The sequence below is a fragment of the Dama dama genome, chromosome 25 (genome assembly GCF_033118175.1).
Source record: "Dama dama isolate Ldn47 chromosome 25, ASM3311817v1, whole genome shotgun sequence".
Classification (NCBI taxonomy): Eukaryota; Metazoa; Chordata; class Mammalia; order Artiodactyla; family Cervidae; genus Dama; species Dama dama.
Genome location: NC_083705.1, coordinates 38804709 through 38830413, shown reverse-complemented (window position 1 = coordinate 38830413; position 25705 = coordinate 38804709). Strand labels below are relative to the sequence as shown.

The window sequence follows — 25705 nt, the reverse complement described above, 5'->3', positions numbered from 1 at the left end:
CAATAGACAGGTGCAATAAATAGTACTTTTGGTGAGCTTATTTCTCTTTTGGTCTCATGTATTTTGTAACATAAATCTTTTGAGATGTTCAAAACAAATGAAAATATTTGGTAACATGAGACAAATTCAGATAAAATTTAGTCTTAGCTGAAGTGCTCCATTCTTAGCTTGCAGTAATATTGTCCACATTAAGGTTTTTTTTTTTTTTTTGAAAGAGCTGATTCTCTTTTCATAGATCTGCTGAAAAATACTTGGTGTAGAGAGACTAAATAGCAAATGACCAATGCACACAATTCTGCATATTAAAATTAAAAAAAATCTTGATTAATATTGAATGCCCCACAAGACAAAACAGCAACAACTCTACAGTTTTATAAAATTTTCTCAAATCTGATAATTGTTCAGATTTTTTAAATGGTTCTTTATTAATAATATACAAATATATATTTTAAAATTTATAAGTTAGATAAAACACCTCCAAAGTTAGATATCATTTCTCACATACTAATTGTACACAAGTCATGTATATATATATATACTTTCTTGGTTTTCTAGTAATATTCTACCAATCACTTGAAATAATATCCACAGGGTTTAATAATATATTGTACTAATTCCATTTTTCACCATTTAGAATTTGATAGAAGATTGTCAATATCTTGAAGGATTTCAGAGGTTTTTTTCAATGCCACTGATACACTCTTTTCATTAACTTCTTTTAGCAAGGTTTCTGAAGATTTTGGTTGACAACGATCCAAAGACTGTTCATTTTTCTTGTGAGAAATCTGGTTTAGGACACCACTGTTCTCCAATAACACTAAGTTGCTTAGTTAAGGAGCTTTCCTCCTATACAGAAAACCTAGCCTTCATATTAAAATATTATTTTTCTATTGGGAGGAAGATCTCTTGGATTCATAATACAGTTGGGACTTCAGGGTTTATCATCTGTCCCTTATATAGATGAAGAAACTAGTTAGACTATAAGAAGGGGAAAGGAAAAGACAGTATGTATGTCTGTATTTGGATCAAAGTTTGGTGACAGGGAGGAAATAAAAGAATTAAAATCTCAGTAACATTTCTTTAAGGGCTTCCAGGTAGCTAAGAATCTGCCCGCAATGCAGGAGACCGAGGTTTGATCCCTGAGTAGGGCAGATCCCCTGAAGGAAATGGCAACCACTCCAGTATTCTGGCCTGGGAAATCTCATGGACAGAGGAGCCTAGGGGGCTACAGTCCATGGGGTCGCAAAAGAGTTGAACATGACTTAGTGACTAAACATTTCTTTAAGTGATGAAGTGATTCGGGAATGAAAGGGAACAAAGTAGGGGTGAGAGGAATATGAACAATCTGTGTAGGGTATTTTTAAATAAAACATCTAGAGTGAAAATAAATGTGCCTGCTATTTCAGAGCTACTTTATTATTTGAATAGGATTATGGAAAAATAAGAGGATAAAAGAAATTTAGATGAGTGGGGCACGAATGCATAGAACAAAAGGTTTAACAACAAAAAGAAGTAGGAGTCCAGTCCAAGCTGGTAACAGAGGAAGTTTCTGAACTCACCTCCTCCCACAAACACACTGAATCTATGCTACATACAGAGCAATTCTCACTGTCAGAAATGCAGGAACTACCCAAGTGACTGCTATACGCTGAATGAATAAGAAAACATCCACAATGAAAGAAATGGGTAAGAATGAGACAGGCTTTTACTATAAACCCCACCCTCAGCACAATAGCAGGGAATTCACAATTCCCAGCTTCACCCTGAGGAGTAAAGGGTTAGGACCCAAGATCTAATGCTTCAATTTTTTAAGACTTCCAAGTGTGGGACAGGCGCGTAAAACTCCTAGCTCTGAGCAGACAAACACTCATCTCCCAATCTTTCCCTAAAAGCAGCCCATCTGCTGCTTTCAAAGCTTCTAGGACTTCCCTGGTGGTCCAGTGGCTAAGACGTCACTCTCCCAATGCAGAGGGCCCGGGTTCCATCCCTTGTCAGGGAACTAGATCCCACATGCTGCAACTAAATATCCTACATGCTGCAAAAAAGATCAAAGATCCTGCATGCTGCAACTAAGACCCAGCGCAGACAAATTTTTTAAAAGTTTCTAATTTAGCACACACCTAGGGGCAGAGTATGATCCCCCGCAGAGGAAGGCTGGCAGGTGATATCTCCATATTCCTTCTCTGGCCTACTCTAGGTTGTTTCTGTCTCCCTGGAAGGAGCTTATACACAATAGAAAAGATCAATGAAAGAAAGCTGGCTTTGTTTTTTTTTTTGGGCAAAGATAAACAAAATGAACAAAACTTTAGCTAGACTTATCAAGAAAAAAGAAATAAATTAGTGAAAGAGGAGAAATTACAACCAATATCATATAATACAAAGGATCATAATATACTATGAACAATTACAGACCAACATATTGGACAACTTAAAAGAAATGGATGGATTCCTAGAAATATACAACCCACCAAGAATGAATCCAGACCAACAGGTAGTAAGGAAATTGAATCAGTAATCAAACACCTCCCAACACAGATGGTTTCACTGGTGAATTCTACTAAATATTTAAACATGAATTAATACCAATCATTTCCAAAAAATAGAAGAGAAGAAAATACTTCAAAACTGATTTTATGAGGCCAGGATTACCCTGATAACCAGAACCAGATAAAGACTCAAGAAAAGAAAATTACAGGCTAATATCCCTGATGAACACAGATGCAAAAGTCCTCAACAAAACATTAGCAAATTGAATAAAATTATATTAAAATGGTCATACACATGATCAAGCAGGATTTATTCCAGGGATACAGGGATGGTTCAACATATGAAAATATGATACAACACATGAAAAATGAAGGACAGAAGTCATATAATCTCAATAGATGCTGAAAAACACTCAACAAACTGGATATAGAGGCAACATACTTCAGCATAATAAAGATCATATATGATTATCCCACAGCTAATATAGTCAACAGTGAAAAGTATACCACAACAAAAGATCCTCATGATTCAGTGAAGATCCCATATGTTGCAACTAAGACCAGATGCAGCCAAATACATAGACATTTTTTAAAAATAAAATAAAGTTTTTATATATATATAAAAGACATAATGAGTGTTGGTAAGGGTGTGGAGAAAAGAGAACCACTGTGTACTTTGGTAGAAATATAAATTGGTACAGACACTGTGGAAAACAGTATGGAAGTTTCCTCAAAAAATTATAGACAAAACTACCATATGATCTAGCAATCCCACTTCTGGGTATATATATCCAAAAGAAATGAAAACAGTCTACAGAAGAGAGATCTGCACTCCTATGTTCACTTTAGCATTATTCATAGTAGTTAAAATATGGAAACAACCTATTGTTGTCCATTGTTGGATGAATGGATAAAGATGATTCCCACATATATACACACAATGGAGTACTATTCAGCCATGAGAAAAGGAAATCCTGCCATCTGCAACAACATGGATGGACTTTGAAGCCATTTTGCTAAGTGAAATAAGTAGAGAAAGACAAATATCAATACTATATGGTGTCACTCATATGTAGAATTTTTTAAAAAGTCAAACTCATAGAAACACAATGCAGAGTAGTAGCTGCCAGGGGCTGGGTGGTGGGGAAAGAGGGAGAAGTTAGTAAAAGCATATAAACTTTCAGGTATAAGATGAATAAAGTCTGAGGATCTAAGGTATAACATGATGACTGTAGTTGATAATATTGTGCTGTATGACTGAAATACTGAAGATGTTCTCATCCCTCTTGTCCCCAAGGAAAAGAGAGGTGGAAGATACGTGAAGTGATGCTTGGGTTAATTAACAAGATAGGGTGATCCTTTCACAATGCTATGCGTGTCAGGTCACTGTGATGTACTATTTAAATACCTTATAGTTTCTTCAATTATACCTCAATGAAGCTGAAATTAAAAAAAAATAATAGTAAATAAAAATCATACAGATTTTACAAAAGAAAGAAGTCAGAGACAGTTCTCAGTTATAATGTTAGAACATAATTATATAAGTGTGAAAGTCTCCACAGGCTAGCTTAAGCCTACAAGGGAAACAGAGAAATTATGCAGGACATTACATTATGCTTAAAGGATACAATTAAACTTCTGTATCTTTTCAAGTTCAGAAGCCACAGACCTGTGCCAAAAATAAAAAAAAAGGTTAATGCCAGTTGTCTGATTCTCTTATATCCACAATATTTCAAATAAGCATAGTTAATTTCTTTCATAATGATTAGAATTTTTAGCAGAGAAGAACCTAGAAATTAAGCATTCTCTTTATATTGACTTTAGCCACAGATCACCTTGACTCAACTGATAGTCTTTCATGAGTCAGGCGGGCTTCCCAGATAGTGCAGTGGTAAAGAACCTGGTTGCCAATGCAGAAGCTGCAGATTTGATCCCTGGGTCATGAAGATCCCCTGGAGGAAGAAATGGCAGCCCACTCCAGTATTCTTGCCAGGAAAATTCCATGGACAGAGGAGTCTGGCGGGCTATAGTCCATGGGGTTGCAATGAGTCGGACATGACTGAGTGACTGAGGGGATGCACCCAAGCATGAGTAAGGCAAGTGAATAGAAATCCTCCATCTCAAGGACTTCTGAGTTCAGTGTAGAGGCTGGGAGGTAACGAGCCTCCTGGTATAACTCGGTGCTGACCTGGCACACCTTCTACTTTCCTCCACAAGGTTTACTCAAACTTTAAAACCTACTAAAATCTCATCACTTCTACGACAGAAATGCTCTCTCCTTTGAATTCCTACACTGTTATGTTAATTAATCATAAACTTCTTTGTAATGCCTTTTCTTGAACTATTTACCTTTTTAATCTTCATACCTAGATAGTTTCTTTGGAGGAGAAGGAATCTTACACATACAGTAAGACTTCATTTATATGCAACTTTTAGGGAATGGATGGTCTCTAGAGCTAACTTCTTATACAACTGAATTAGGTGTCCAAACATAACTGTTTTCTATTAAATTTCTTCTGGAATAGACTAATTATTTCATTGTTTTCTTAAGCGAAGTATACTAAACATTGTCTTCTCTTTGACTTGAAGGGTTAACCTATGAATACTGACTCTTACCATGTTCCAAAGAAACAGACACTGTGGCAACCAGTATTGAGTAGAGGGCTGAATGTATACAAATCCAGGAGAACCTTTTATGTGTATGTTGCCTTTTCCCTCATCACTAGGTGAAACATGAGCACTGGCACACAACTAGAAAATAGCGTAACTGGACTAGCTCTCTGCAAAATTAATGAGGACATTCACGTCTAAAATATCTCTCTATTCAAGTCACTAGAAAAGTCTTTTCACAGTTCACAAAAGGGTATAAGACTTGTCTGCTTTACTGACTTTATTATATACAATGGACCACATACATCTTGTCAGCCTGCACTCTTTCCTTGTACTCCAGCCTATGGATGGAGAATAACAGAACTCTATCATCATTTTAAGCATCTGTAGTAAAGATCTGGATGTGACTTACTCTAAAACCTGCTGACTCTTCATCATTGCAAAACACACACTCCCTCCACCCTTTCACACATGAGAAACATTTTCTGGGTGTAAGCAACAACACAAACTACCTTTAATGCTGTTGCTCATACGATAAGCCAGTTTCTTATGAAATATTCTCCTATTTTTTGACAAGCATCCTTATTAAAAAGTTGAACCAGTAAGCTAATAATAGAAGTTGAATTGGAAAAAAAATACTGAAATACAATTTAGGTAGTTGTTTATTATGTGACCTCTTCTCTTCCTTCAACCCTTTCACTTTTATAAGAAAACAAGAATCACAGTGCAGACGTCTTAGGCTTTGCGAGGGGAATGGAGCTGTTGCACACACTGTTATTTCCCTTCCCCACTCCTCAATTTCTTGTCTCCCCTCTGCTCTGCATTGCTTCCACCCACAGCTGCTTTCACCAATCTGTACTTCTCTCAACTGCTCAATTCTCAGTTGGTTTTGACAGCTACCCTCTTCTAAGCTTTCATACAAAAAGGCTAACGTTTTACAAATTTTGACAGCTAAGCAATAATGAAGTAACCAATTTTATAGCCATGCACAATTTCCCTTTCTTCCCAACCATATTTTTTGCTAGCTACTGAGGCAACTTTTTTTGTGTGTGTGTGAAGCCTAAGCTTTTATTTTTATTTTTTTCATTTATTTATATTAGTTGGAGGCTAATTACTTTACATTATTGTAGTGGTTTTTGCCATACATTGATATGAATCAGTCATGGATTTACATGTGTTCCCCATCCTGAACCCCCCCTCCCACCTCCCTCCCCATCCCATCCCTCTGGGTCTTCCCAGTGCACCAGCCCTGAGCACTTGTCTCATGCATCCAACCTGGGCTGGTGATCTGTTTCACCCTTGATAATATACATGTTTCAATGCTGTTCTCTCAGATCATCCCACCCTTGCCTTCTCTCACAGAGTCCAAAAGTCTGTTCTATACATCTGTGTCACTTTTCCTGTCTTGCATATAGGGTTATCGTTACCATCTTTCTAAATTCCACATATATACATTAGTATACTGTATTGGTGTTTTTCTTTCTGGCTTACTTCACTCTGTATAATGGGCTCCAGTTTCATCCACCTCATTAGAACTGATTCAAATGTATTCTTTTTAATAGCTGAGTAATATTCCATTGTGTATATGTGAGGCAACTTTTCTGTTCCTACATACCTGAAGAGATGGACCAAAGCTGAATCCTTAAGATACCTGGATATTCAAATAACATCCACTGATTTGACTGTACCTCTTTCTCTAAGTAACTCGAAAACTTTATCACCTTAATGTTTATATTTTCCACCACACTATGCTAAGCACCTTACCACCTAGTTTATTTTTTGGCCACACCACGTGGCATGTGGGATCCTCCTCAGCCAGGGGTTGAACCCACACACCCTGCAGTGGGAAGCATGGAGTCTTCGACTACTGGACGGCCAGGCAAGTCCACAACTTACTTAAATTTAAAGCTTCCTAAATTTTTCCTGGTATCCTTCTTTTGTAATATACCCACAGTGACACTAACTTTCCTAAGGATCTTTCTTCTTGTCATTTTTTTCCCATATAGGAACTTACAATTCTGTGAAGTCTGAATTCCCCTTATAAGATCTATTCCTATCCATCACAGTCACACTACACCCAAAAGACAAGTGTCTGCTCCACAAAAACTTCTTACTGTTTCCACAAGCCAAAATATCCTTTTTCATTTCTACACTTGCTTCCTCTCTTGCTTCCTCTCTAAACGTCTTAACTCCTTCAAAGCCCAAGTTCCAGTCCTCTGCACACAGGAGGGACTGAAATCTTGCTTTATTTGTTGATTTGTCAATTAATTTGACAGAGACAATTAATAGAAATTATTTAAAAATCAAGTTTTTCTGAAAGCTTGTTAGTCAACATTTTATTTCCTTTAATATTACTAAAATATATAAGAAAAACTCTAAGTTTTTCTATAAAGTATCCAGGATGAACTTTTTACACTAAAAGAGTCAGCCATTCTGATGTGAAGTTTTCAATGCAGTTTTTTGATCTTTAGATGAAACATACTATGATGAAATGTAATAAATGAGATATCCAATTAAAGATAAATTATTGTCAAGATTTAAGCTATCAAAAAAAAATCAAACTGGTTAAATATATTTAACTAAGAGAAAGTTTTTTTGGGAAGAAGAGTCAGTTTACCATTTAACATTTTAATAACTGAGGATTAGTTGGCTCTTCTACACTGATTAAGCTTAAAATAAATATAAATACCAGCTTTCTTCAGGAACAGAAGATGAAGGATGTATGGATATTTCTTGCTGACTAATCTGGGTCAGCCTTCTGCACCATGATATTACTGTTGTCACATATCTAGGTTGAACACATTAAGAGAGGTTTAAAAAATGAAAATGTAGAATATTTATAAAAATCTTCAAAAAATTGTAAAAATTATTAATTTGGGGAAAAATTCTAAAGTAGGGCTATTTGAAAATTTTTTTTCATTGGTAAAAGAAAAAGGCCAGTTTTTCTCATTCATCAGAAATGATTTACATTCATGATTAATAAAAACAAGATTTAAGAAACAGAACAAAGGTAACACTTAGATTTCATTCAAAGTTCAAATGCCTAAATTCTCCTTTTAGTTTCTAAAGTAAAATGAGGTTCATTAAATTTTATCACGAAAATATCTCTACATATATCACGAAGTGAGCATTTGCTTTCTAAAATTTAAACCAGAACACACCTAGTAACACACACACACATTCATAATTATATATAACTCACTGGATTACAAAGTAAGTATCAAGTTCAATAAAATGAATGATCTGGAATAATAACTGGCTGAAATAAACAGTATGCTTGCTAAATACAAATTTGCTTATCTTTTGAGGCAAATTATTCAAACTACCAATAAATGTTGGAGCATTTAAATTAAAATGCAATAAATCCCAACAGGAAAATAAATTAACAGGTAAAATAGCAGTTGTTTTGTGAGGATCCTCAAGTAAAATTGCTAACATGTCAAGAACATGACAAGAAGAATGATTATTATAACAAATTCCATAAGCCAAAAAAGAAAAAGCACACTCATGAAAAAGCTGATTTCAATAATCTTCTCCATTAAAAAAAATTAATTAATTAATTTATCTGCTCTTAGTTTGCAGCATGTGGGTTCTAGTTCCCTGACCAGGTATCAAACCCAGGTCCCCTGCATTGGAAGCACAGAGCCTTAGCCACTGGACCACCATGGAAACCCTAATCTTCTCCATTTTAAGAATAAGCATCAGCTAGTTTATTTCTCTTTATAGAAATATACATAAGTTTAACTATTTGTGGCTGTAAACTTTATTTCAAATCGGTTAGGGGATTAATAGGCTTCCCAGGTGGTGTAACAGTTAAGAATCCACCTGCCAATGCAGGAGATGCAGAAGACATGGGTTAGATCCCTGGGTTGGGAAGATCCTCAGGAGTAGGATATAGCAACCCACTTCAGTATTCTTGTCTGGAAAATTCCAAGGACAAAGGAGTCTGGAAGGTTACAGTCCATGGGGTTGCAAAGAGTCGGACACGATTGAGCATGCACACACTAGGGGATTAATTACTTAATTCATTAACACAGCTGACCACAGTCCAACCTCCACAGCAAGCCAGTTATAACATATTTATTTTGAAAAATCACTAGAATACAAATGGAAATCATTAAAGCTGACCTGATCTATTTAGTTATGCTAGAGGACAATATAATTGTAAATTCTGAAACCTGGTGAAATGACTTCAAGCCACATGGAAAAACTAAAAGTATATATATAACATTTAAATGTTTATATGCTTCCTCTTGGTCTAAAACTAAGTTAAATAATATAAATGCGTCCTCCATCTAAAAGGAAGTTATTTACTAACATGAAGTTATTTTTTAAAATTACTTTTCAGTACCTTTCATATGGTCTGGGATGTTGAATTTGAATTAACTGATTTTGTCCATCAGGAAAAGTTAACTTACACCAACCTAAGGTGAGACCTTGATTTACCTGAAGAAACAAGGAGGAAAGGTAAGTTTTATTATTCCAGAACTGAAAAACGATAAAAGAGAGATTTCAGCCTAAAGTATAATTACCTGTCTCTTTTCAATAAAAGAGCCGAAATTCCAATTCAGGGTTAAAGTAATGCCATCTAAAAAGATAGCATGTACTTTGTCATCTGAGTACGCAAGAAATCTTCCCACGCCAGGCATGAAGGATTCTCTCAAAAGCAAAGGCAATACACTGCTGTCATTTATCCCAGGTACCTAAAACCAGAAAATAAAAACAGCAAGAAATAGAGTTATACACTAACAAGACTGAAATGATGAATGAACTAACTCTGAGGCAACTTCAGATTCTCATTTAGAAGTTTAATATTGCAGAATCCTTAGGCATGTTCTGACTTTTCCAGAAGTGGCTATCCAAGAGTCCATTATAAGCAGATTAAATTCTAGTATCTTTGGAAAGTCACCATTCTGCTAAACTTTACATAGAAAATAGACAAAGAATAGGAACTACAGCAACATAGAGATTTATAATCAAAGTAGTATAAATACAGAAATCAAGGTCTGAGAATCACTTCCTCCAAGTCAACGTTAAAAAAAAAAAACAACTTACTTTTACAGTTACGAACATAGAGTAGTGTAATATGTTTTAAAAGAACTATGTTTTTACATACTTCAAATCCAATCAAGTCCCCCGCCCTTCCCCCTCTACTAAGAAAGAAGAAACAAAAACAAACTACATACAGTAAAAGCATAATACAACAGACCAATTTTGTAGTGTTTATTAAGTGGATTTTTTAATAAACCAGTATTAATGTGACAAAGAATTTCTCACATGACTTGGATGAAAGTAATTTGAACTTATAAGTATGTACACAAATAACAAAACGATTAAAAATATCTTGCTTTTAAAATAAGATACCATTTTCCAGCAGCATATATGATAGTTATGGCTTAAAGAGAGCCTCATCTTGGCACAATGCTGAAGAATTCTGTGAACAAGAAAAATACTTAGACATTTGCAAATATCGTCGTTTCCCAATTCTAGCAACCCATGCTCACTGCTATACAACTTGAGGCAAGTAACTCATTTCCACAAAAATATGTTTGGACCTCTTTTCTTCCTTAAGCCCCTAAAAGGGAACTACCACTGTTGCTTCTCTTTGTGCTAATCTTACACAGTTAAGGTTATTCCTCTAATTTTTGGCAATGAAAAGAATCCAAATGGAGGGAATTTTCAGAATTTGCTCTTTTTAAGAAGTGACACACGCACAGCACACGGAGTTGGTGATGGACAGGGAGGCCTGGCGTGCTGCGATTCATGGGGTTGCAAAGAGTCGGACACGACTGAGCGACTGAACTGAACTGAAGGGTGGTGGGGATGTGAATCAACTGTCCCTGGAAAATCAAATGACCAATTCTGCTCCTTCAAATCTACTTTGGAAGTTGCTTAGACTTAAGTCTATAAAAACAATTTAGTTGAACAATCCACTTTCATCCCTCTAGGCACCACAGATTGATTAATTAATTAAAAAACACATGAGCCAGAGAACCAAACTACAGTTCGTCTTCTGTGCACTCTCAGAAATCAAGATCACTTCTAGGACAATAAAGAAGTATGATAATTTAAAAGTATCATCACACCTTCAGCTTGATACCAAGGAATGATAATGATGCCACATGTGCCCAGAGAAAAGGCACATGTTTCCTACCAGAAACATATGGATGTTTCTCCATATTTAACTTCAAAGCCAGAAGTACTCTTATAGTGACATGGTGAACACTTTATTTTATAACTGATGAGACCAGAAAAGCTGACAGATTTTACTAAAGACATTTCTACTATACCTACCAATTCTTAACCTTATCCTAAGCACTAGAAAATGCATCATGTTTCTCAGACACACAACACTGAATTCAGTTGAACGGGAAGCACTTACCTGGTTGCCTGTTTAAGTAGAGAACACACAGAAAATGGATTTCCTGGCCTATCCGGAGGAAGGTTATTTACTGAGTAAGTTTTCTCTTCTCTCTGAAAATTAGTTTAAAATTAATAAAAAAAAAAAAGAAAACCAAAAACCTCAATAATAAAATTTGGCCATTATAACTTAGCTATTTTTTTCTTGAAATATTTATCTACATAGTGACAAGGCAAGCAGTTATTTTAACTTAATCAAAAGTCCATAAAAGGTAAATTTTAAAGGTATTTTGTGATGCTTTTCTACTTTCCCAATTTTTTTAAAGTCTAAAATTCTGTCTATCAAAAGTCATCCTATATAAAAATTAGTCTAATAGCCTATAACTTACTGGTCAGTTTAAATCTTGGCTATAGTCAAATTAACAAACTAATTTCCCTGTGCATTAATAGGAAACGTACTATATAAGTGCCTCAACAGCCTATAATTTACTGCTCAATTTAAATCTTGGCTATACTCAAATTAACAAACTAATTTCCCTGTGCATTAATAGGAAACCTACTATATAAGTGCCCTTTTCTCTTTAGATATACCCAAAAGGCTACTGTATACCCAAAGATATACCCAAAAGGCTTACAGAACTATTTTAATTGAATGAATATATCATTTTGTCATTAAAATTTTTTATTTATTTATTCGGTTGAACCAGGTCTGTGTCGCTGCAGGCAGGATCTTAGTTGCAGCACGTGTGATCTAGTTCCCTGACCAGGGATCAAACTGCACTGGGAGCACAGGAGTCTTAGCTACTGGACCACCAGAGAAGTTCCCATTTTGTTGTATTTTATTAGTGGAAGAACAACTGCTTGTTTGTGTAAGATAATATTATTTACAGGCTCAACTTCTTGAATTAGAAAAAAAATGTTTTTTGTTACTCCTTTGAATAAAGAAATATCACAACAGCAACAAGTAACATTTATTAAACAGATACTATGTGCTGGGTGCTATGCTATGTAGTTTGCAAAGGAGTATCTCATTTACTCCTCAAAAAAATCATGAGGGATATGAACCTAATGCTGGAGGGCGAAGTAGCAGTAGAGATCTGAACTGAACCACAAGAGAATGTAGCTCATAGTTTACTATCAGTGATAGAAGATGGGCTTTCAAGTCAGACAGAGCTGGATTCATTCCACAGGTGTGCCACTCACTAAACTACAGTGATGGGCAGGCTAGACAAACTTTTGTAAGCCTCAGTGCCCACAACCTATGAAATGGGACTACTACCTACAATCCAGATTGTCCCAAGGATTAATGAAATAATGCATTTACAAAGCACCTGGGACAGAATTTAGTCTATAGTAAGTAGGCAAAAAACAGTCTCTCCTCGTTTATCCTGGACTATATATAGACTCGAGTATCCGAGTCTCTACTGGATATCACAAAGACATTTCAGCTTCAACATGTCAAAAATGAAATTACCTTCACTTCAAAATCTGCATTTTTTCCCTGCTTCTTGGTTTTCATTATAATTTCAATAGTTTTGTACTGAATGTTGGTCTGCCCAGCTAGAATGGAGCTCCGTGAAGGCAGGGGCTTTATCTGTTTGCTGACTTCAGTATGTGCTGTGCTTAGTCGCTCAGCCACGTCTGACTCTGTGACCCCCTGGATTGCAGCCCGCCAGGCTCCTCTGTCCATGGGGATTCTCCAGGCAAGAACACTGGAATGGGTTTCCACGCCCTCCGCCAAGGGATCCGCCCAACCTCAGCATCTATTAGCACAGTGTGCTAAGGCACACGGTAGGCACTCAAAATATCGCCCTTCAATTATTTACGTTTTTCTCTGTTGGATACTGAGTCCCTTGAAGGTACTTATCTTTCCCACTGCTCTATTTCATCAGTTCTAAAATGCTTATTTTTCACAATTTAACCTCTTGGAAATAAAGACACATATTATAATTATGAGTTTCTTACAAATGCTATCATGAAGATGGGAACGAGATATAACAGAATTTAAATCTTTTATGGACATCTCTTGGTAAGACCAAAAAGGGCCACCATCAGTACACTTTAGGCTTAACAAGTTTTTTATTTAATCTAGTGCCTGGTACCCATACTCATTGATTAATTCAATAACTTGACATTATTTTCAACTCCCTCCTCATCCCCAATATCCCATCAGTCCTTAATATTTCTTGGGTCCATTCTTATCTTTCCATTCTCAGGACCACTGTCCGGCCCTCACACTTTCTTGTCTGCACTACAACAAATGTCTTCTAACTGGTTCTATATCTTGAAGTGCACCTCTTCCTCACCTCAGTGCATCTTCCTCTGAAAACATCTAACAAAAACAGGATGTCACTTCCCTACCTAAATCCTTCAGAGGCTCTCCAAAAGCAATGCCCCACTTATAAACTGGCCTACCTTAGGGTCTAAGCTCTTCTCTGGACATTTCCCCTACCATCCTACCTGTTTTAGTCTACTACAACCTACCACAGCATTTCATTTCTTTCAGTACTCAATACCAGCCCCCAGCCTCTAGCCTCCACTTAAATGGCATTTATCTACTGTTCTATGCACTAAAAAAATAGTGTGTTAAACAAGACAAGGGTTACCTCTTGGTGGGTAAGGTGGTAAACAAACATCAATCAATATGAAAATGTCACAATACTAAATGTCCCAAGAAGAAAAAAGAGGAAGGTGTTAGCAGTAGCTTCTTTAATTTGGACAGTCAGGAAAAGCTTACTTAAGGTGACTCTTAAATAGAAATTATGATAGGAAGCCAGACAGACAGAACTAAGCAAAGACAGTGTTCTCTTAGCTATATGCTCCTCAAACTCTGCCCTCTTCGGTATAACTCCTCCTTTAGAATGATAAACCCTAGCTTAGCAGAGACTTCCTCCAGAACGCTTTTCTGGAGCCTTGGAAACTGGTCAGGTACCCCTCCTTAAGTGGTCGCAAAGCACCAAGGTTTTCTCTCCATGGAAGCACTTACATTGTAAGTTCCTGTCAATCTTTCCTCTTTAATTTTTAAATTATATAAGCAATGATACATTATTATATTTTGGGAGGGGGAGAGGGAAAGAGTTAAAAAATACAAAATTTAAGTCCCTCCTGACTTCTCCCTCACAAAATCCCAGACTCCTCACCAAAAGTAACCACTTCAGTTTTTTTATCTCCCCAGATCTTTCCCTGTGTTATATATACAGTAATATAATTGGGTTTGGAGTTTGGTTTTTGTTCTTTTTGCAAAAGATATCATTGTACATGCTTTTTTCTTTCTCTTTGGCCACTCCACGTGGCTTGTGGGATCTTAGTTCCCTGATCACCAGGGATTAAACCCAGGTCGACAGCAGTGAAAGCACAGTCTTAACCACTGGACCACCAGGGAATCCCCTGTACATGTTCTTATGTAACTTTTTTTTTTCCCACTCAACAGCGTCTTGGAGATCTTTCAATTTCTTGTCTTTCTACATGTCTACATCTTCCTCATTCCTTTAAACGGCTCTGTGGCATTCCCACGATCTGCCAACCATAGCTTAGTTCACTGTTTTCCTACTGATGAACATTTAGATCGCTTCCAGTGTTCTGCTACTGCAAACAAGACCACAGTCCACATCCTTGGCCATGCTTCTCTGAATGTATGTGCTAATATTTTTCTAGGATAGATGTCTAAGAAGAATTTCTAGCCAATTTCACTTAATATTATCAAGTTGTCCCTCATGAAGGCTGTAAATTGATTGAGGAGAGCACCCCTTTTCACATACCTTTGCTGGCAGTGGATATTATCAATGTTTTGACAATTTGATGAGTGAAAAATGTTATATCATTGTTATCTTAATTTGCATTACTTTGATGCAAGTAGTAAAGTTGAACATGTTTTCAAATACTATGGGTTACACAGCACAACCATTCTTATCCTTTACTCATTTTCTATTAGGTTTTTTTTTTTTTTTTTCAGTCTTATACTTAGCCTTTTAATCCATCTGGAATTTATTTTGGAGTGTGCATTCAAGTAAGGAACAAACAATTTTACTCCAAAAGGAAAGCCAACTGTTTCTAGATCTTTTCACTCAAGTAGACAGAGAAGAGTGAATGTGTTGTACACAGGGGTCTGAGATGTGAACCCAAAGCAGTCCACCACAAAGGCACAACTTGTCTCCAAGTTCTGTTTTATCCCCAAAACACATGCTGCTATTCCATGATACATTTGCTTCATTATAAAAATTATCAGCCCCTCCCTATGGTACCTTTGAGTAAAACTGAAGCTCCAGGAAGATACTCTGTATTTATCATGTAGTTTTTGAACTCCGACAGGTGGAAGTCAGCAGTGTAGATATTTATGCATACCACTCTATTTGCCTGTTTGTCATCTCACGCACTACATGTGCACATACGCACACACACATCTACTGGTTGTGATTTTACCTCATCTGCCCGTTTGCCTACTGACTGACCACTAGACTGTGGACTCTTGAGGACAGGAGCTCTTTGTCTCTACCCAGTACTTAGAAGTGTCCTGCCTTCGAAAATTCAGTTAGTATTTACTGAATAAATAAATACTTTCCTATAAATAGACTTCAGGAGGGACTCTGCTCTAATATATAGTAAAATATTTATGAATGAAATGATTTGAGGTATTTACTTAAAAATAAACAGGGAGTAGAAGGGGCAGTGGGAAGTACAGATGGAACACGCTGGGTAATGGGTCATGAAGGTCAGTTACACTTGTCTTTCTACTTCTGCATATATTTGAAATTTTCCCTAGTTAAAAAAAAAATTTTTGCTTAAGTGTTAAGTCTCCTCCCTAGCAATCTAACCACTCAAATATGCCACTCTGTAATAGAGACAGAAAACATATTATATTCCATCCTGCAAAGCAAAGCTGTGTGATACTATGGTGACCCTTATAAAAGGGTGGATTTCAAGCGTCAGGCTGGGGACAAGTAAATTTAGATTATTAACAAAATTTCCACATGATTATATTTTGGTCTGATATATTAAATATATCATGTTGTGTTTTTAGTTGTTTTCAATGACAGAACAATTCTGTTCAACTTCCTAATTGTATATAAAGATTTAAGAGTTAAGAAGTGTTTTAAATACCTGTGGTGGGGGAAAAAAACAATGTGCTTCTTAATGTGCAAATATTAATTCAAAGAAGTATCTGTCCGTCCACCCTAAGTTGTGTCCAACTCTTTGCAACCCCATGGACTGCAGCCCACCAGGCTCTCCAGGCAAGAATAATGGAGTGGGTTGCCATTTCCTTCTCCAGGGGATCTTCCTGACCCAGGGATCGAACCTGCGTCTCTTATGTCTCCTGTACTGGCAGATGGGTTCTTTAACCACTAGCACCATCTGGGGAGCCCTCAAAGAAGTATACTGATTCAAATATCACTAGTTTCAGTGTTTCCATTTGATGAGGTCTATGACAGAAGAAGTACTGGCAGTAAAATTATATTAATTCCCTAGACTAAGAAGTAGTAGCAAGAAATGTTATAAAAGATCAAAGTTCCCATATATGTATTCAGAATTATTTGGAAACAGCTATCTATCAAAAATCTTCTTGGACCTCTCTGGTGGTCCAGTGATTAAGACCCCTTGTTTCCACTGCAGGGGGCAGGGATTCAATCCACGTTTGGGGAAGTTTCCCATGCACACACTGTGGCCAAAAAGAAAAAAAAATCTTCTTGATCTTATTGTCAACATACCTCTTCTGATTCTTCTTGAATGGAATAATATGTAAAATAGTTCCCCAAATAAGCTCCTTCTGATTTGAAAACAGATCCATCTCCAGGATAAATCTCTATTGAGTTCATATGTTTATGGGTAAGTCTAGGAAAAAGAAATAATCATTAAACATTTTTTTTCTTATTGAGATTAAAACATACATGAAGGCAATTTATAGAAGTCAGGCATCTTGTCTTATCATCCTGGTATCCCACTGACAGTCATAGTGGCTGGCACAGTAAAGTCACCAAAGCAATGCCTACTGTATAGGAGTTAAATATGACAACTCTAGAACCTAAAAATAATATTATTCTGTAATAATGAAACTAGCAGAATCAATACCTGATGAATGAGATTAGCTATGTGTAAATGGAGCCACCCTATAAGAAGGTGACTGACTGTACCTGGAGCAGCCAGGTACAGTAAAGGTATTGGGTATATAATGTATAAAAACTCCAGCCAAGTCAATTTATTGAAACATGTATGAAGAATATATTATCAGAAGTGGGTGGGTTTAGGTCCCATTTGTTTATTTTTATTTCCATTACTCTAGGAGGTGGATCCAAAAAGATACTGCTGTGATTTACATTAAGAGTGTTCTGCCTATATTTTCCTCTAGGAGTTTTATAATATATGGTCTTACATTTAGGTCTTTCAATCCATTTTGAGTTATTCTGTATACGGTATTAGAGAATGTTCTAATTTCACTCTTTTACACGTTTTCTAGCACCACTTCTTGAAGAGACTCTCTTCCATTGCATAGTCTTGCCTTCTTTGCCGTAGATTAATTCACCATAGATGCTTACATTTATTTCTGGGCTTCCTATGTATTCTAGTGATCTAGTGTCTGTTTTCGGTCAGTACCATACTGCTCTGATTATTGTAGCTCTGTGGTATAGTCTGAAGTCAGGAAGCCCGATTTCTCCAGTTCTGTTTTTCTTACGATTGTTTTGGCTATTTGGAGGTCTTTTGTGTTTCCATACAAATTTTAAAATTATTTGTTCCAGTTCTGTGAAAAATGCCATTGTTAATTTGATAGGGATTACACTGAATCTGTAGATTGTCTTGGGTGGTATAGACATTTTATCAATGTTGATTTTTTAAATTCAAGAACATGGTATATCTTCCCATCTGTTTGTGTCATCTTCATATTCTTTCATTCAGTGTCTTATAGTTTTCAGAGTACAGGTCTTTTGTCTCCTTTGGTAGGTTTACTCCTAGGTTTATTGTTTTTGATGTGATGGTAAATGGGATTGTTTCCTTAGCTTCTCTAAAAGAAATTTCTCTAAACCTAATTAAACATAAAAGGTTTTGCAGAGCAAAGGAAATCATAAACAAAATGAAAAGACAACCTATGAACTGGGAGAAAATATTTGAAAATGATGCTACTGACAAGGGATTAATTTCCAAAATATACTAACAGTTCATGCAGCTCAATAAAAAAAAAAAAAATAACCCAATCAAAAATGGACAGAAGATCTAAGTAGACATTTCTCCAAAGAAGACATACAGATGGCCAAGAGGCACATGAAAAAATGCTCAAGATTGCTAATTATTAGAGAAATGCAAAACTATAATGAGATATTACCTCACAGCAGTCAGAATGGTCATTATTTAAAAAATGACCACAAATAACAAATGTTGGCAAAGATGTGGAGAAAAGGAACCCTTATACAATGTTGGTGGAAATGTAAATTGGTGCAGTCATTATGGAGAACAGTACAGTGGTTCCTTCAAAAACTAAAAGTAGAGGTACCATATGATACAACAATCCTACTCCTGGGCACATGTCCCAGGAAAAAAGATAAACACACCCCAGTGTTCAATGCAACACTATTACAAGAGCCAAAACATGGAAGCAACCTAAAAGTCCATCTACAGATGAATGGATACAGATGTGATCTACCTATCTATCTATGTATATACAATGGAATGTTACTCAGTCATAAAAAAGAATGAAATACTGCCATTTGCAGCAACATGGATGGACCTAGAGATTATCATACTAAGTGACATAAGTCAGACAGAGAAAGACAAATACCATATTTTTTTCACTTGTATGTGAAATCTGAAAAAAAAAAAAAAAAAGATACAAAAGATACAAAGGGACTTATTTATGAAACAGAAATAGACCCACAGACATAGAAAACAAATTTATTGTTACCAAAGGGGAAAGAATCAAGGGGGTGGATAAATTAGGAGTTTAGGACTAATAGATACAAACTACTATAATAAAATAGATAACTAACAGGGACCTATTATATAGCACAGGGAACTACACCCAATATTTCATAATAAACTATCAGGGAAAAGAATCTGAAAAAGAAAAAAAGAATATATACATATGTATACTGAATCACTTTATAGTACACCTGAAACTAACATAACATTATAAACCAACTGTACTTCAATAAAATTATTTTAATAACTTTTCTTTTTTAAAAAAGAGAGAAGGGGGTGGGTTTTCATGCAGGAAAAGGAGAACCCAAAAGAAAAAAAAATTTCACAAATTTCTTCTAGCATTATTTACAGAAGTGAAACTGAATCTAGCCAACACTAAGTACTCCAATCACTAGAGGTATACTTTGTGGTGGAATAGAGATAATTCTATAGAATAGTTTAGATACAGAGGAGACAGTCAGTGAATATTTGCTGCATGAATGATGTCCAAAATCTCTCCTGGGCTAGTGAACTTCTTCCCTAATTCCATGCTCAACAGGCAACCCTCTGATATGTCTAAGATGACAAGGTCCCCTTTTCTTAGAAGGGGTATCCTAAATAACTGGCAAAACATTTTATTCTCAAGCAAAACTAATCCCTCACTGGCTCTGATGCTGTCACAAAAATCTTGTGATTATGGTTAATGTGAGTCAGTCACAAAACCCCTAGGTACACTATGAGACCTGTAAAACATATGGCCAACATAGGAAAACAGTGGTCCTGGCAAAACAGTATCCTCCTGGGGGAGTCCATCCTCGAGGCTAGTTCTATACCCTCTGTGATATTGCTAAATAGTTCCAAGTAACAGAAGAGCCTTACCTATAGGTAACACCCTTGTACCAAACCACTTTGACTAGTTCATGGTAGGAATATTCTTCACCAAACTGTTCCTGTGAAAGTGAATCAGAAAAGCTCCACCTGTGAAGGACAAAAATCCAAACTATTAACTCTGCCTGTTTGATAGAATTACCTTTAGAAGTCAACAAAACAGTGCTGCTGTAGTTAAGACTTATTTCTTGCTTAGATTAAAAAAAAGGTAAAAATACAAAAGTACATTAGTGAAATTTAAAACTACAGTTGACCCTTGAACAACATGGGGGTGGGGGCACTGACCCCAGCTGTAGGGAAAGAGCAAATTAGCCAAGATGGCGTGGTCAGGCTCTCTCCCCATGGCCTCTTGCTCTTGTGCTGTTTTGTAAATAATGATTATGTAATAGCTGAGATCATTTATAATCATCAGGATTTTATAATCATCAGGAGGTACTTGCTTGGTCACGGGTTACTCTGTGCCATATGCCTGTATGAGCTCCACCATGAAAGCCCTGGCTGCTGCTGCATCAGGGTTACACTGGAGTGGCATCATGGTCATGTTATATGAGGTTATGTTATGCCCGCATTATGGCTACACTATGGTTATGTTATGGCTGCTACTCCGGCTGCTGCATCAGCCAGGAGAGACGCTGTGTTATGCCAACCAGGAGAGAATAACGTGTCTGCAGTTTGTTCCTACAGCTCCTCAAGTCTTCTTCCAGCCTCTTAACTCATGCCTTGCCTATCCTAGGTTCAGCAAACAGTGTGAACAGCAAGACAACTGGTGCTGTGAACGGGATCAGCACTACACCAGTGCAGTAGGAAACCAAGTACTGTTATCTCTGTTTCAAAAACAAAGGCGCTGATAAATGACTCACCCACGGGCAGGAAGCTGAAACACTTTGGCTAAAATCAGGACTCAAACCCTAGTTCTGCTGATTCTACAAACTGTGATCTCTAATCGAACACAAACTCTCCCCCACATCTAGTAATTTAAAGATCTAAAAAATAAAAATGCAGGTACTATATTTATTGAAAAAAATCTGCATATAAGTGGACTCACATAGTTCAAATCTGTGTTGTCCAAGAGTCAACTGTAATCTTATTTTTCCACATATTTTCTTAGTATTTTTAATAATCTCATTGTTGAATCTCAGCATAAATACATGTTAAGTTTTACAAACCTTAAAAATTTAGGATTCAAATAATAAATATTTACTGAAATATGTATGGTAGGCCAGATATTGTGCTACACACACTGTGGCTATTACACTCAAGAAAGCAGACATGGTCCCTGACCTCAGTGGAGGATTTTATCTAGCACAGATATTAAACAGTAGATACTGAACATAAAGAAAGGAGAGCTACTGGATGCTATGGATTGTATGGGCTTCCTTGACGGCTCAGCAGTAAAGAATACCTACAATGCAAGAGACCCAGGAGACGTGGGTTTGATCTCTGGGTTGGGAAGATCCTCTTAAGGAGGAAATGGCAACCCACTCCAGTTTTCTTGCCTGGGAAATCCCATGGACAAAGGAGCCTGGTGGGCTATACACCAAATGGTCGCAAGAGTCAGACACAACTGAGCACGCACACACACTCTGGGCTTCTCTGGTGGCTCAGTGGTAAAGAATCTGCCTGTATACAGGAGATGTGGGTTCAATCCCTGGGTCAGGAAGATCCCTGGAAAAGGAAATGGAAACCCACTCCAGTACTCCTGTCTGGGAAATCCCATGGACAGAGGAGCCTGGCGGGCTACTCCGCCTGGGGTCACAAGAGTCCATGGGGTCACAAGAGTCGGACACGACCCAGCAACTAAACCACCACCATGTATTGTATACAGTCTAGTCCTATCTAGGAAATGAGGCTTATGCTAAGACCTGGAAATGAGCATAAGTTAGTGAACTTAGAGAGAGAAAGGGAGTGTTCCAGGCACAGGAAAGAGCAGGTGGTAAAAGAAAGTGGTAAAGGAAAGCTTGGGCAAGCATTTGAGGGATGGTGAGAAGTTCAGTTTAGGGATTTCCCCAGTGGTTCAGTGGCTAAGATATCATGCTGCCAATTCAGGGACCTGGGTTTGATCCCTGGTAAGGGAACTAGATCCCATATGCTTCAACTAAAAACATTCAGCATGCCACAACTAAGACCCAGCAAAGACAAACACACACACATATTAAAGTCCAGTTCAGTACAGAAGGAGCAAGGGCAAGAGTGGTGAGGATTACAGATCCAGGAATGGACCAGATAATGGAAGGCCTGTTAAGTTGTGTTTAAGGATAATCAAGTTATTGAGAAATTGTTCATTTGGAAGCGTTAATCTCTTTTCATGTATACTAACAATATTGGAATTCCCAATTCTAACTAGATAATCATGACAAGCCTAAAAATAGGTCCTGCATTTTGTTTTTCAGTAACAAATAAGTACTCAGAAAAGGACCTGAGATCATATCCCAATTCTACAAGCACCAGCTGTGAGACTTTGGTTGGGTTAATATTTCCATGTCTCAATTTCCTCTACAGTGTGGGGAGTGATAATAGTACTTATCTCAAGGGGTGACTATGAGGATTAAATAGGTAAAGTATAACTGCACTTGACACAAAGTCGTGGTTTGTGCTAGCTATTATCATTATTACTACACCACTTACACAGCGTTCATGTTATGAATCTGTACCCATTAGGGTATCCATCTCTTAGTGATGGTAACAGGTTGGTACCTAGCCATCCAGAAGCCTCCCCGTGTTTACCCCTTTTGAAATGGACACATTCGTGCAGTTGCTCACGTGCTCAGCCACTCCAGCGTGTCCGGCTCTGGGGTAACCCTATGGATCAGAGCCCGCCAGGCTCCTCTGTCCACAGGATTCTCCAGGCAAGAATACTGGAGTGGGCTGCCATGCTCTTCTCCAGCAGATCTCCCTGACCCAGGGTTTGAACCCACATCTCTTATGTCACCTTCACTGGTAGGCAGGATTTTTACCACTAGTGCCACCTGGGAAGCCCAGACATATTTACACTGAGTTAACCAAAGACAAGGGTGTTCTCTGAGGCTGTGTATGAAGGAGGAACCCATGATCACAAGCTTGTCAGGTCCATGCTCTAGCAACAGAAGTAACAGGTGCCACTGAGCAGCAGCTGACATGTCGTAGAGCTGGTTCCCACAGAATTCTGTGCCATCACTTACTGCACACTTGAACAAAATTTTTGGTGACAGGGATCCTTACTAGACTCTAACCTCCTAGAGAGCACAGACTCTGTCTTAGTCATCTCTACAGTCTCTGTGCTTAACAAAGTACCTAGTGTAGTATGTAAAGGAAGAAATATGAGTAACACATTAGCTAGGGACATTATTTCCTATCTATTATGAGCAAAGTTTAAGATCAACTGAACTTTCCTTATGCATGGTATCAGATGATTCAGATAGATAAATGATCCTCAGGTGAGGTCTGGTTTTGACAAAAGTGTTAGGACAAATAAGTCATTCTTCCATTACCTGTGCAAGTGTGGGGCAGGACAGCTCAGCAACAGGGCCTTGGGAAGAACAGAAACTTCTTTTCCTCTTTCCTCAGAAACATCAGAAGTTAACATTCTCTTCTGGGTGATATCTGCATCAATTCCAGACATACTGCTGATTTTATTATGAAAACGAAGTGCTAAAGACAAAGGGTATTTCCATTCCTCCGGACAGGAGGCCACAGACCAGCACTGCTTTACCCATGTGTATACACATGTGTTTTTCGTACCAGGTGAAGACAGCACCTCCCTCCCTTCGGCTGCATTCACACAACTCTTCTCTGAAAGTCCTTCGGATTTCATGATCTGATGATAAAGTTCATTTTCTTTATTCTTCAGTTTTCTCTGTCCTGATAAACTTCCATGTGTACAGATTTTGCCAGCTTTTTCAACCTGTTTGTCCTTTTTGCCTTTATTATTTTTTTCGGACACTACTATAGATGAGTCTGGCTTCTGGCTTACTTTACACAAAAAATGTACTGTAAATTCATGCTGAGATTTGGGCAGGCAAAGGTATGCGTGACCATTTAAAGATGATATCCTCACAGTGCCATTCTGCATACAGGTCATGCCATCATCAGTGTCAAGACTGGGCCATCTCACTTCTGAGACATCAATCAAGATACGCTGAGATGAGGGGAAAAAAAGGAATGGTATTTTCTGTTAACAGTCCACGTTTTCCATCCATTTGATACTTAACATATTATGGAAGCAAGCTCTTAAAAGTTTTGTCCTTTACCATTTAGAAAGAATGAAAAATGTCAATCTATATATGGTTTTCCAGAGAACATTTGATATTATTATCTCTCTCAGAAAAGTAGAGACAAAACACACACACACACACTGACAAACAGGACAGAAAAGAAAAACAAAAATCATCTTGATTATTTTTAATGTCAAACATATTCTGATTTAAAGTGTACAATGCATCAGAGATACATAGATTTGCGGCCCTTCCCAAAAAGTCTATTCTGAAAAAAGAATATAAATGAGAGAAGACCAGCACAACTATATGAAAAAGCAATCACACTGTAAATGGTATGGAACTAGCATAAAAATCATCAACAGAACAATTTAGAGAATAAAGAAACAGACTCAACCATATCGTAAAATGTTACATATGGTAACATAAGGTTTTCAGAACAAGGGGGTAAAGGGAGAATTAAGTATTTAACAAATGGTACTGAAATTATTCAATAGCATTGGGAAATGCTATCTCAAAGGATTATCACATGGACTAAATAGGATAACATATATAAGGTACTTGTCCTACAGAGGTACATCACACACTAAAATAAATTCCAGGTGCCTTAAAAGGTAACATTAAAAAAAAAAATCAAATTGCTCAAAGGTAAACTGATCTGAACCAACAGGAAACAGATTTGTAACAGGTAACGGAGCCTGCTGCATCTTTTCATATAAGATAAAAACAGTGAGTGTCATATAACAGTCTTTTAATCAGTTAAGCTTGCCAAATCACACATTTCATCCTCCATTTATATAAAACCTTAAACTTACAAAAACTATTGTCAAGAAAGCCTTGTAAATTTACAATGCTGTCTGTGTGTACAGATGTTAGTGTGCTAAAATTAAGGGTAGTAGTCAACGTCATTTGCAGCAACATGGACGCAACTAGAGATTATCATACTAAGTGAGGTAAGCCATACACAGAAAGACAAATACCATACGATAGCACTTACATGTGGAATCTAAACTGTGGCACCAATGAACCTACTTACAAAACAGAAACAGACTCACAGACACAGAGATCAGACTTGGTGAGGGAGTGGGGGAGGGATGGACTGACTGGGAATTTGAGGTTGGTAGATGCAAACTATTACATTAGAATGGATAAACAATGGATACTGCATAGCACAGGGAACCAAAGCCAATCTGCTGGGATAAACCATAATGGAAAAGAATATTTTTAAAAATGTATATACGTGTAAAGCTGAGTTATTCTGCTGTACAGCAGAGACAGCAGAGACTAACA

General features: G+C 37.1%; 1 protein-coding gene across 5 annotated transcripts in view; it reads right to left on the bottom strand.

Moving 5' to 3' along the window:
• Window positions 1-396: 396 nt before the first annotated feature.
• The window catches only part of C25H5orf34 (chromosome 25 C5orf34 homolog), a 34487-nt gene continuing 9178 nt past the window's right edge, over window positions 397-25705 (bottom strand). For all 5 annotated transcript variants that reach the window (XM_061129835.1, XM_061129834.1, XM_061129836.1 and 2 more), the window contains 10 exons: window positions 23693-24339; window positions 20217-20315; window positions 17159-17282; window positions 11479-11570; window positions 10461-10530; window positions 9629-9799; window positions 9448-9542; window positions 7786-7884; window positions 4115-4155; window positions 397-817 (listed from right to left, as the gene is read on the bottom strand). In XM_061129835.1, coding sequence (XP_060985818.1) covers window positions 624-817; window positions 4115-4155; window positions 7786-7884; window positions 9448-9542; window positions 9629-9799; window positions 10461-10530; window positions 11479-11570; window positions 17159-17282; window positions 20217-20315; window positions 23693-24339 — 1632 coding nt within the window. In that variant the 3' untranslated portion in view covers window positions 397-623. The remainder of the gene's footprint in view (window positions 818-4114; window positions 4156-7785; window positions 7885-9447; window positions 9543-9628; window positions 9800-10460; window positions 10531-11478; window positions 11571-17158; window positions 17283-20216; window positions 20316-23692; window positions 24340-25705) is intronic.